This window comes from Podarcis filfolensis (genome assembly GCF_964270895.1).
Source record: "Podarcis filfolensis genome assembly, chromosome: 9".
Classification (NCBI taxonomy): Eukaryota; Metazoa; Chordata; class Lepidosauria; order Squamata; family Lacertidae; genus Podarcis; species Podarcis filfolensis.
In genome coordinates, this window is record NC_139610.1 from 4664549 (window position 1) to 4678055 (window position 13507).

The 13507-nt window shown below is 42.8% G+C and overlaps 1 protein-coding gene across 6 annotated transcripts in view; it reads right to left on the reverse strand.

Annotated features, from left to right (window-relative positions):
• The window catches only part of JAKMIP1 (janus kinase and microtubule interacting protein 1), an 80473-nt gene that overhangs the window by 10887 nt on the left and 56079 nt on the right, over window positions 1-13507 (reverse strand). For 3 of the 6 annotated variants that reach the window (XR_014551956.1, XM_083630280.1, XM_083630281.1), the window contains exons 14-18: window positions 9840-9941; window positions 8738-8791; window positions 6033-6098; window positions 4084-4152; window positions 1839-1916 (exon numbers count right to left, since the gene is read on the reverse strand). Coding sequence is in view for 5 of the 6 variants with exons in the window: in XM_083630280.1 (XP_083486406.1) it covers window positions 1839-1916; window positions 4084-4152; window positions 6033-6098; window positions 8738-8791; window positions 9840-9941 (369 nt within the window). In the remaining variant the exon portion in view is untranslated. The remainder of the gene's footprint in view (window positions 1-1838; window positions 1917-4083; window positions 4153-6032; window positions 6099-8737; window positions 8792-9839; window positions 9942-13507) is intronic. The other 3 variants (XM_083630284.1, XM_083630283.1, XM_083630282.1) reach the window with 2 other exon arrangements.

The window sequence follows — 13507 nt, forward strand, 5'->3', positions numbered from 1 at the left end:
CAACTCATGTCCATGAGCAGTTGTGCCTTCCATACTGCATGCCCAACTCTAGGGAACTTGCTCTCATTAGAGACAAGGTAGGTACCACCCCTGCAAAAGGTCAGCCCCAAAGGCAAATGATTTTATTTCAGAAGACCTCTGCACCACAAATGCTCTTCTGATGTTTTATTCTTCAGAGTTTTAATTTATATTTTAATTTTTGCACATTTTTATTATCAAAGTCCCTTTGAGACCCAAGCAGGGTGAAAAGTAGAATATAATATTAAATCAATCAATCAATCATTATTATGATGATCACAGATCAGCCACTAAATTACAATCAAACAAATGCAATTCTTCAGTTTTTGGCCAGCAAAAGACGGTTAGGAACTAACAGCATGGCAAAGAGCTAGGATAAATCACCACCCAAGCTTTGTAACCTTTCCTTATTGGTGGAATTGCTCCACCCCCTTGATCATTTTGGTTGCCTTTTAAAACAGCGGGAGCAAATGTTTCTCGCTTTGAAAGAAAAACAAAATGCGTACTCTGAGCCAGCAAGATAGCAAACAAAATGCTACTGCACGTGCTTCTCTATTTCATCCTGACTGACCAGTAAGCTTTGTGCTTCCACTATAGTGTAAAAAGGGACACCCACCACCTTCGTATTAATGCTGGGCCATTTCTTTAACTGGCTTTACACCCATCCCATTACAGGAGGAAGGATAAATAGAAACTCTAACAAACTTTGAGTTGGGTGACCCATTTACAAGAAATTTGAAGGTAGGGTTGGTTTGCCCTGCTTTCCAAATACAGTGACCAATGGTGGGTTTCTTACTCTTTTTTTAACCCTTCCAAAGAAGCTTTGACAACTACCATTAGTGACACCTCATGCTGCCCACAGCTGCCCAAATTCCTTGAGCCTGCTTTCCCACTCCTGTGACAGACGGCCATGGAAAGAATACTGCCCTAAAACACTTCACCCACAAGGGAGGTAAGTCAACCCACATCTCTCTCTCCCCCCCCCCCCCACACACTCCTATACATTTTTCACAGAAAATAAAGGAGAATTCACTGTCCATTTTCATGGGGGAAGAATGGTCCTGAGAAAATGGAAACACAGTTTTGTCCAGCACTAGGGTCCACCGGCTGGTTCAAGTGAAATTCTTCCTGTTGCAATTCCCTACCATAGGCTAGCCTTTTTGTGATATCGTAAACACATATTTGTCAACACTGTATACGGAGAGGATTCTCTGAAACCAGGGTTCTTGTTGCACTCAGGATCCGAATTGTATGAGTGGAACCTGCCACCAGGCCCACACAGAGCTTGTCTGAGGCCGGAGTGGTGTCTTGTTAGAATAAAGTTAAAACTCAAACAAAAAAGTAGCCTGGTGCCCCCATTTTTAAGTGAAAATTGATCGGTCTCTGCCTCTTCTGTCTACCTGTTTGGCAGCTGAAACTGAGAGAGCAAAGTTGCCTGGCAGCTTGTAAGAGTTTCTAGAAAAGCATTACCCTCATACTTGGAAAGCCTAGAAATAAACTTGATTTCTGTAGGACTAGAATCAATGTGACTGGCTTGAGCTGAACTCCAGCAATCATAGTTTTAAAGAATGGAGGTAAGAACTGCCAGAACTGCCATTGCAAGAACACGAGAACAAGAAATTTCAAACCTCTGCCACAAGCGGTGTAAGTATTGCAATCTGTTTAAACTTTGCATATGCTACTTAAAACACCTTAAAAAACAGTTCTGACCCTTTTTATCTATCTCAACTAGGCAGTATCTAGGTCCTTCATTTAGCAGAATAGACAGCATACATGTACACATATGAATTTTACTTTCAGCAAACACACAGATTTCCTACCATATAAGCCTGGTCCAGAGCTTGTTTCCTGTAGTCAAGTTCTTCCTCTAAATAACCCTTCTGTTTACTGAACAGGTCCTGAGTAATAATAATAATAATAATCAGCTTGACTCAAAATGTCACAAGCCTTGGCAGATCAGGTATCCATAGCTAGCTAGTCCACAAAGGCCAAAAAGAGAGCGAGATAACATGCGCCAAGGAGCAGTTAGACAACAGTGCTGGGTATAGAACTTTCAGCTCAGCACTAAGAAAAGACAAAGATTTTCCTATTTGTTTCTAAACTTGGTGTCTGCTGTGCAGGAAGAAGGGGCCGCTTTACCATCTGCAGAGGCCACCCAACTCTGCAGAAAAATTGTGGAAGGGTTTCATACAACCCCCACACCCCCAAAACTGCCCCACCTAAGGGTGACACAGGTATGCTTCCTTAATGGTGGTCAGTTAGATCCTGGGCAGCAGAGGGCAGTATGGGTGATAGCTCTGAGTGAGTGAGCAGGTATTGGGCCCTGCTTCATTCAGCTACAGCTTTCTTCTCCCAGGCCTTTCCCACACTTACCTTTTGCTCTGTGCTTTCATGATCTGTGTCCAAGCACTTTTTTTTTTTTGCCCTGCTGCTTTCCCCAGGAAAACTTGCTCTTTAACGCTGAAGTGGAACAAATGGCAATTCAGATTTTCTGTGGACTGCTGTTTGCTTTGATTCAGCAGTAAAGAGCGGGTTTTCACTTGTACCTTGTACCAAGAAGCCTGCAAGCAGAATAGAACAGAGGCCTTAGCTTGTTTTCCATTCCATACTGAAGTCATTCCACGGCTCTAAAGGAGGTTTCCACAAAGGCACCTCAGAGAGCAAATGTGGGGCATTACTAAGGGTGGTCGTGTAGTATTGTTTTGGAATCTCAAGAGATATGATCAACTAATATCCATACTAAATTCAAGTGATTTGTACTTTGTAGACTACTCACAGGCAGCTGTGGAAAGAGTAGCTAAGAGGTCTGGGAAGGAGAGAAGGGAAACTCTGATCCTAACCTCCAGTGCCTTGTGGGACATCTTCAGGAGAAGAAAAAGTTAAGGAGTAAACCCTAGACAAATCCGGAGTGGAATCTCTAAGGTGCTTGGATGGCGCCTTGTATGCCTCTTTCCGGCAACTCTTGCAGCCAAGCTGGTGCCAAACATATTGCTCTTGCTTTCCTTTGAACCACATCAGGGAGACCAAGGTCTTGTCACCAGGGCAGCCCAGAACCTCCATACACACTGTCCAGGCTTGCACCCCAGGGAGCTCACTTCAGTGCTGCTAACACAGCAGCTTGACTTCTCCCCCAGAGGCATACTCCATCGTCTCTCTCAAGACAGACAGATGCCTACAACAACAATAAACATTGGAGGGCAGGGGAGAGGAACTCTGCTGTATAGCAAGCAATGACATGATAAGGAACTGTCCAACCTTGGAATCAGAAAGTAGAGAAAGCAATGAGAATGATCAGTACAGTGGTACCTCGGGTTACATATACTTCAGGTTACAGACTCCACTAACCCAGAAATAGTACCTCGGGTTAAGAACACGGCTTCAGGACGAGAACAGAAATCATGCTCCGGTGGCGCAGCAGCAGCGGGAGGCCCCATTAGCTAAAGTGGTGCTTCAGGATAAGAACAATTTCAGGTTAAGAACGGACCTCCGGAACAAATTAAGTATGTAACCAGAGGTACCACTGTACTGCCAAAGCCACATGAGAGTGCTGAATTTAGGATATAGGGCCTGCTCCTGCACCTGTTAATAGCATTAATATTGTCAGCATTGAAATTGTCAGAATCAACTTGCTGAAAAACAGTAAGAGTTGGCACAATGCAAATCCAGTTTTTTGGTTTGGACCAAAAAATGTTCAAGGAGTGAAAGAACTGCAACCGGGCCCAAATGCCAGTTAATATCCTCAGAAGTCAGTCTCTAAAAAACAAGCAAAACCTTTCTTCACTTAGTTCTGAAACACAGTGCTGAATGAAACAGAAGGTGTGTGCAGGTGCCTTTGTGGGGGAAAGACTTTATTCACTTACAGAGCCATGCCTTTAGTTTCTGGGCCAATTTAATGCGTTTGCCAACTACAAAGCCATGCTCAAGGGAAAATAATGTTCATGCACAGTGCCAGTCATGCAGTCATTTATATCAAGCGGGGAGGGGGGACGGGACCCCAACGCAACATGCACCCGTGTTCCTGCTATTTGCCCAAGCCAAAAGGCTATGAAGTAATACTTCTCTTACCTTTTCATTTTCCAGGTCAATCATCTTCTGCGTGAGGGCAGCTTCAGTTTCCTCTATTTGCTTTAGCCACTATATGAAAATGACGGGGGCAAAATAAAACAGCAGTTTGAGACAGAGCTTATGCCAAACATTAGGTAAGTAAAGCGCTTTACCTTAAATTCCATTATTTTCTCAATTTTGTACAGAACTATTGATTTGGACACCTGAAAACGGTGACTAATTATATTGAGGGAGCACTGGCTATATTCAAATATTGCTCATTCTTCCCAAATTGGGAAAAACGTATGTTTCCCAACAAAGCTACCAGTGCAATGAGTTTGGGGGACATAACATTGCATGTACTTCATATGTGCTAAAAATATAAAAGGTTACAAAGCCCTAGGATGAAACAGCAGCACAATGCCAACCCAGGAAAGACCCAGGAGAGGCCTAAGCCTTGGCAACAACCATCTGAAATCATGTTTTCGTAATAATATTTTCCCCAAACAGTTTTAGAAGGTGTCTCATGGGGGGAAAGGCAGTTTCCAAGAGCACTTGAATTTTCATTTGCATTGTAACTGCATTGGCCCTTATAGAGCTCCTTAGAGCCCTAATTGTGGTGTATGTAGTATCTGGACTAAATGGAAGTTAAAATGGCAAATTATGTATCTTTGTGTTCTGAGTTTTATGTAATGTACAGTTGGCAGTATACATCTGCTTACTCTTCTCATGATGACTGAATAGTCCATGTGTCCCCAGAGTGGAAAGATTAGTCCTGCAGTCTACCCCAACAAAATTACAATTTCCAGCACCCTTAATAAACTACAGTTCCCAGGATTCCTGGGGGAAAGCCATGTGGTTTAAAAGTATGGTGGTGCTAGAGCTGAGCAGTGCCTATAAGACATTTGCTGTTTTTGGAAACTCTTGCCCTATTTCAGTTAGCCATGGTGGTGGTGAAGGCAAAATCTTCTGCACATGGCCAGATGCCCTCACTCTTTTTTCTTTTTTTAAACTACATAGCAGTTCCAGGGCTGAAGATGAAAAACAAGTTCTTTTGCTAATTTTTGGTGCCCTCTGGTTGTGATGAAACCTTGTAATATGCAAATCCTCTTTTATTTAGGAAAGCTTCCAGCTGGTTGATCAGAGAAAAAGGTGCATATAGCAGGATTTCTCTGGACTGGGCTGTCCAGTTGCCCTCATGCTAGCAAATGTAATAGCAAAACATAAGGAACTGTTTCAGAAAGTACAATAGACCTATAATGCCTTGACCTGCGGCCAGTAAAAGGGAATTGCTTCAATGACAAATTTAATAAGTGCCATGGGAACCATTTCCTTTCGCTGGCAGCAAATCTGTGCAGACTAGAGATTTTACACTTGTTGAATGTGACATGTGAAAACTGTGCAGGGGGTACATCTCCAAACCCTCCAAGTAGCCCTATTTTCCAGGGAATCACAAAAGCCACCCCAGTGATGGGATGTGAGAGTGATAAATGTCCCTATTTTCACCTGAGGAATGTTGGACGGGATGCAGTGCAACTGTTGTGTACCCAAGTACACAAACTGTACACTCATTGAGTGGTACATACCCCTACTGACAATCTTTAAAGTAGCTGTAAAATGATTTTGTTCATCCCACTACTATTAACGTTAACTTTTCTTCTGAGGTACAGTCCTCACTAGAATAAAATACCCCACTAGTCACATACCAATTATTGGGTCAGATGCACATGCCACCCGTTGTGGTCACACAGACAACTCTGTCAGTCACATTGCTTGCTAAATACTATTAAGTTCCACTAGGAATTTAGCTTGTTGTTCTTATACAGAAAGCGTTTTTTAAAAAAAGGCTTGTACATTCAAGACTTTTATGAGCAGAGCTACAGATTTAAACAGAATTGTGCAGAGAGCACTGCTTTTGTGGGATGGATGGAATTCATGTCTAAGAGTAGCAATTCTTCACAGAACTCTACCTTTTCACAGAGAGAAAGTACAGTCCCAGCCTGAATTATCGCAACCTGTTCTTCATTCCTCAAATTCTAAAACACAAGAAGTTCAGTGTATTTTACATTGTAGCAGAAATCCATCAAATTAAAATAAGCAGAGTACATGCTGCAGCAAGCATTACTGAGCACACCAACTTCCCTTTCCTTTAAAAAGTTTGGCAAAGGCAAATTGCCAGAAACTGCCAGGAATTGCAACAACCTTAGGAGTATACTGTAAAGTTGTAAATCATTACTTTTCAGTAGGATCATGTAGGCTGCAATCCTATACGTACTTACCTGGGAGTAAATCCCATTTAACCCAATAGGGCTTACTTCTGAGTAGATATGCATAGGATTGTGCTGCGTATGAGCAAAGTGAAGTCAGGATTGGGTTGTTAGGCCCCTTGAGAGCTCAGTTCTGAGAACCGGGCCTAAGGGAGATCAGGCGGTATCCTGCAGCTCAGAGTGGCAGATGTCAGCAGAGGACAGCATCTACTTATGCCCTAAAGGTAAAGGTAAAGAACCCCTGACAGTTAAGTCCAGTCACGGAAGACTCTGGGGTTGCAGTGCTCATCTCACTTTACTGGCCGAGGGAGCTGGCATTTGTCTATAGTTTTTCCGTGTCATGTGGCCAGCATGACTAAGCTGCTTCTGGTGAAACCAGAGCAGCGCACGGAAATGCTGTTTCCCTTCCTGCCGGAGCGGTACCTATTTATCTACTTGCACTTTGACGTGCTTTCGAACTGCTAGGTTGGCAGCAGCTGGGTCTGAACAACAGGAGCTAACCCTTTCGCGGGGATTCGAACTGCCAACCTTCTGATCAGCAAGCCCTAGGCTCAGTGGTTTAGACCACAGCGCCACCCACGTCCCTACTTATGCCCTAATCCTCAATATTGAAGAGGTAACAAATGGCAAACTCGCTCAAGCCAATCAGGACATCTGCTCCCTTGATTCTGGCCCCTCGCCCTGACAAAGAAAAAGAAGATCCAAAATGGGTATATTTTTGCAAGCCTTAAAGAACACATAAAAGTCCCCCAGGTTTTGTGAGTACTCGAAGGGAATGCTCACAATCAAACTGAAAAGCTGCTCCTGGAAAAACTGTTATTGGGTTATTTGGGGCAATGCCCACCTCCTGATGGGGTATGAGGGGTCTCTGCAGTGGGCAGACTAGGGCTTCTGCCCTCCAGCAGCTGCCTTCTGAAGTTCTGCTTTTCAAATAATCCCTTAATTTTCCATCAAAATTGTGGCACAGGATGTCCCAGGGCTGTGGCATGGAAGCAGCATTGAGGCTGGCAGGCTGTTCAAGATACGCTGTGCCAAACTTTAATTCTGCTTGCATAGTTGAACACCCAAGCCAGCTTTCAATTCTTGATCTACCCCTAGCAAAAATCTTGAAATTTTGTTTTCTGTCCTCAGTTTAATTAACCTTCCAATCATTGTAAGGTTAGGCGTTACAGCACACTCTATAAGGTTAGTCTGTTGTATAACTTTAGGCTTCTGATGGTCATTAAAGTAATAATATTCTGATTTACATTATCCACCCCCCAATCCTGCTCAACTCCATGATAAAAGGTTACACTGCAGAAATCATGTTAACACTTCCATCTTTTCCAACTTTGGGGGCCCCTCGTCTAAGCATTTGTCTCCTGCACTACCTGAGGCAAGAGCGCCAACTTGGAATAAAATATTGGGGGGAGCCCAGGTAAACCCTGCCCCACATAATCGATTACAAGATGTGGCACCCACCCACCATTTGAATGGCAATGCCCATCAACTGGGGGGGTGTGTGGCCCCCTCAAATATTTTATTGGGTGGGCCGAAGGGACCTCGGCCCCTAGGAGTTGGCTCCTATGACCTGAGCTGTTATCTTGCAGGTATCTCACTCCTGCATTCTGGCAGATCAGCAGAAGCCAGTGCCCTTCTGATGATAGGAGCTGCACAATGATAAAGTAAATGCCTTTTCTTAATGGAACTGCTTCAAATACTGAGCTATATGAGAGAGAATTGACTAGAGGGCTGCCACTTAATTTATTAGATAAGGCTTCCTCAACCTCGGCCCTCCAGGTGTTTTTGGCCTACAAATCCCATGATCCCTAGCTAGCAGGACCAGTGGTCAGGGATGATGGGAATTGTAGTCTCAAAAACATCTGGAGGGCCGAGGTTGAGGAAGCCTGGGTTAGATGCATGCTATCGGTTCAATTTGCACACGTTTTTCAAGAACACAACGGAGCTCAACCTACAGTTGGTGCGCCCTCTGCATCAATTCTACAGTACTCCTGTTCCAAAATTTTAGCTGTCTGACATTAAAACAATTTGAAGAAAATCCCAACAGATAAACTTAAAACCAAAATAACTGAAGCAAAACAAGAACAAAGAATGGGTGGGGTGTTTTATTTGTTTTCATGATCCCAATGGCTTAATATTAATAACTTCATCTTGACATAGTATTTCCAGTTATATATCTGGAATGTATTTGAAACATACTCAAGCACTTTAAATTCGCATTTTAAAATTCAAGCTGTCATGACAGGAGACCCAGTGAGTCGGGGTGGGGGAATGCGTAAGACCACAGCGTAACACAGAGGCATGTGCTGCCCACCCTCCATCGCGGCATCCCTGGTGGCATGCTATTACAGATAGTGTCCCTTTCACAAATATGCAATTGGAACTACTTAAATAAATACATTAGCTACCCCATTATCACCAAGGATATCTAGCTTCTTCATAAGTTCAGAAATATTCACATCCTGGAAAAGAAATTTCAACATTTATCTTTTAATCAAGAATTAAATCATGTATTTGTTTAGTTTTTAACTGTTACAAATTCTTTCACATTAACTAGGCTGGAGAAACAACACCATGGAAGACATTCTGACTCCAGCAATTGCAAAACTGCCATCATCTTAAAAAAAGGGAGAACCCGATTTCCTCTCAGTCACAGGAAATTTAGGTAAGAACAGTTATCAAAGTTAATAATGAAACAGTACAATGCCAGAAATACTACTGATTATATCATATAGTCTGTTGCTATTTACTCATTTGATTAGACACTGAAAATAATATTGAACTGAAAGAGGTCTTTTCACACCACATCATACCGCTACTAGTAACACTGAACAGCATTAAAGGTTTTTGCCTAAGAATACCAGGTTTAATGGACTAGGCAACATTACACCCATTTTCTATTCATAGTCAAAGAAAGAATGCTTCGTGTAAAACAAAATTAGTGGTAATAAGATGAGATGAGAATAATAAGGTTTGGAATTCATACGAAGTGTGCAGGAAGATGTGGAAACTGTCTTGAGATCTTAGGTAGAATTTCCACAGGGTCGTGGAGACTGATCTTTCCGTATAATTACGCATAAGGGTAGGAACTGCATAGGTTTACAAGGTGAAACTAGACGTCATGGTGGCAGCTATGTTTGTTTAAATGGTGTGTCCCCCACCCACACCTAGAAAGCAGAGGGTATCCATCCGATTTTAATTTCAAAGGTGGAATGCAGATGAGGAAAGCTGAACCTGCTCCCCATCTTACCTCCTCCCTGGCTCATCACCAAAGCCACTTTCCCCTTAACACAGCTCTGATTCTAGAGGTAAGAAGAGCTCTGGCTGGAGAGGAGGTCCCTCCTCACAGCTATGCATCCCCTTTGATGTTTAGACCCCACTTTCTGCTTTGTGCGAACTAACAGGAAAGAGATTTGATCAAACAAATGCCTCTGTTGCCATCGCATCAAGTCTGGTGGCCTACAGACCACCTTGCAGATGCTGCACAAGAACCAACAAATTTCCATCTACCTTTATTCCCTCGTGATGACAAAACAGTTGAAGTGCACTTCCATTGTTTTCAGGGAATGCAGTTATATGGAGGTTAAAAGCTGGCGACCTTCGTTCTCTCTCCTAAGGGAAGATTTTGTTCAAAATAGAATAGGTGTTTATAAAAGATACCAAACTTCTATTCTACAAATCATTCAAGTCAAGTTAAATGAACAAATACTGGATTTTGCGTACGAAAAATATACCAAAATGCATCGCAAGGTCAGTCCTTCCCTGATATGCAATGTAAGATTATTTACTGTTATAAGAACACGACCTCTTTCAATAAATAAAAAAGTAGCCCAGTAGCACCTTAGAGACCAACTAAGTTTGTTCTGGGCATAAGCTTTCGTGTGCATGCACACTTCTTCAGATACACTGAAACAGAAGGTGACTTCAAACTCCACAAGGAAGGGTGTTTGAAAAGGGGGTGAGGAGCTGCCAGCTCTGCAGGCAAGGGGTGACCTAACTGGGCTCCTGTGCCCCACAGGGGTGCCACAGAAAGAATGTAGTTGGTCAAGGGAGCCATGGACTCAAAAAGGTTGAAAACCTCTGCTTCACACCTTCCTTTTCCTGCAACTTTGTGATAAAGGAAATGAAAGTGTTGGTTGGGGGGGTAGAGGGTGAGACATGCAAAGTTGGTTAACTGGTGCTGCTCACAAAGCAGCCAACAAGGTTGTGGGTTGTTGTTGTTTTTTTAACAATCCAGCTTCTGAGTCGACACAGGACAATAATGCTCAGATTGGATCCAATATCCACCCAGGTAAGAGAGACCGTGCATTTAACTGAAGCTCAGGCATTAGTTTCGGCTTGCAGTGAGTGATTCTTAGAGAAGCAGACTTGAGAGACCTACCCCCAATCTCCCCATGCAGAAATGCAACCAGAAAATAATGGCCCAAACAGATTTTCCATATTGCTTAGTATGCAGCAGAAACAGCTTGAGCGGTGAGACTTCAAATTACAGCAGCAGCAGCCGTGCAAATTCACCACCATGCTTATCATCCCCATAGGAGTCCTGTTACATCTTCCTTATGTATGTGTTTGCATGCAATTAAAAAGATACGGCTGTCATTGCACTGTAGTGCTGCATCACAATCCCGAATTTGCATGAAGTTGGTGGGGTTGGGGGAAGCAGACTGCGCCAGGGCTCTGATCATGGAATGGGAGCAAGAACAGTGGAAAGATGGGGGAAGTGGTGGTTTAAAGCAAGGTTTGAGCACAGTATGGATGTAGAAACCTGAGAGGGAAATGGCAGTTTTAAACAACTGCAGAGGTTTGAATAACATACTATGGAATATTTGAGAGCTCTGTGCCCTTTCTCTCTCTCTCATGAGGCAGTTGAGGAATGGAAGAGGGAGAGACACTGAAACGAAAAGTGGCTGCTTTAAGCAATTTAGTTTTGCTTTAAAAATAAGAACTATCTTGTAGAGGCAAACACTGCTCATGTTGCAGAAAAAGTATTAAGTTAACTTGTGGAGCTTTCCCATAATTAGAGCAGAAACTATCTTTCAGAACTTTTTTTTTTTTATCAAGATCCGCAGTGTTGCGGAGGAATCAAGGGACCAGTATATACACAACTGTGATATATGGCTCTAGTAAATCACCTTTCAACTGACTGCATGGTAACAAAAAATTACTCAAATGGCATTACATTGTGACTGCTTAACCACAGGAGCCAGTTTGAATGAGGTTCGTATGGATCGCTCTTGTTAAAATATAAGCATCAACTTTGGGGTTTTGATTTGGTTTTTCAAAAGCATCTAGGTCTCATAGATGAAAACAAATGGTGTGGTTGCAGCATATGCCCTAATTACACAGCAGTTTTGAAGGCTCCTCCAGACAACCTATTTACTGGATGTTCATCCTGATTTGCTTGCAGAAAACATGCGGTGGTTAGATTATGTCTGATTTTCATTCTGAATTGTTTGTACATCCACCCGGTGATTATTTGCTCACCCCACACGTTTCAATGCATATCTATCACTTTCCTAAAGTCTGCTTCTTTTCGAAGTGGATTTATTGCACTAGATGACAGAGCACTTTGAACAACTTTAGGTGCTCAAATGCATAATTTACATTATGCATTTGAATCCCTCCCACAAATATATCCAGTGCAGTCCACAGATGAGAAGGCCCAGGCCGTGTGAGGCTACCTTTAAGCTTTCAGAGGGTAGTTGCTGCTGCAAAGGAGGGTTCCTTATACATGGAAATAGATGTTCTTAGGTGGTTTCAGGATTTTTTTATACTCTGCTTTTCAACCAAAATTATTAAAGGGGTAATGGTTGGAAGAGATAACAAGCAGTTATGAGGTGAGAGGTGAAGAAAGTGGCATGGATACCAGCAAACACAAAATGGTGAGAGGAAGAGAGTAACAAGAACAGACCCAGAAAGAAATAGGGGTTTCTTTAATGGCATTTCCAACTAATAGACTAATCTGACATCCCACACTGGATCTGCCAACCATGTAGTGCAGCGTATGAACTCTGGATAGCACCACTCCTTTGACTTATTCTTATTTACTCCATTTATATACCATCTTTTCCTGAGAGGGACTCAAGGCGGTGTACTTGAGTCTCACCTCCCCATTTAATCTTCACAACAACCCTGTGAGGTGGGTTAGGCTGAGAGACTGTAACTGGCCCAAAATCGGCCAGTGATCTTCAAGGAAGGCTGAGTGGGGATTCAAACCTTGGTCTCCCAGCTCATCATCCAACAGTCTAACTATTAGATAGGCGAACCCATAAAAAAATGCAAGGATCGGGAACCTGTGGTCCTGCATACTGACTGGACTTCAGAGTTCACCATCTGGAAGGCCACAGATTTCACCACCCCTCCAGCACTGGGCGTGAGCAAAAGCAAAGAGGGAAGTAAAAAAATCAGTGTAAACATTGGTTTCATTTTCATGTCTATTCCATCCACAGCTGAATTTCCAAGATGTCAAAGAGGAGCTAATTTTCATAGCTTGCAAAATATACCTGCGGTGCTTCTGTATCCTCCTGCCAGGCACACTGGCCCATCTATCCCGCAGCTGTTTATTTTGGCTGAAGGTACTCTGTAGCCCTGCTACCAAATATCCTTTTAACTGGATGATAGGACCCTTATCCTGATTTCAAAAGCCCTCTGCAACACTAGAAGTGTTCAGTTCAGACCTCTGGCAAAAACATATTATCCTTATTGCCAGTGGCTTGCCAGCTGAAGAGCAGAGGGCAAGAGAGATAGAAAGAGTTCTTCTACCCACTTTTGGCTCTGGCCCCAAGCGGCTTGTCTTTGAAGGAGCATGGCCCTCGACAGAAATGGAGATTTGCCCACCCCCTGCTTTAACAGGTCAAACAAGATTGATATCTAAGTAATGTGCAGAACAAAAGCATTTCCAAAGTGAGGCTGAGGTGGAATGAGGCGGAATGAAGATTGCGCATGCCAAGAGTTCTGAGATGTTCAGTAGATGAAATTACAAATAGCCTAATGAACATGATTTTTGTTAACGATCTTTTAGTTAGGTTTATGTACTGCACATGGGTATGAAAATGCAACAGTCTTACCCCTCCCATTACAACGGAGCATTTTTTTAAAACAAAAAAAAGTAGCAACAATATCATCCACTCCTTTAACACAATGGAACCAGACTGAATGAATTAATGTGCTAAGAAAAT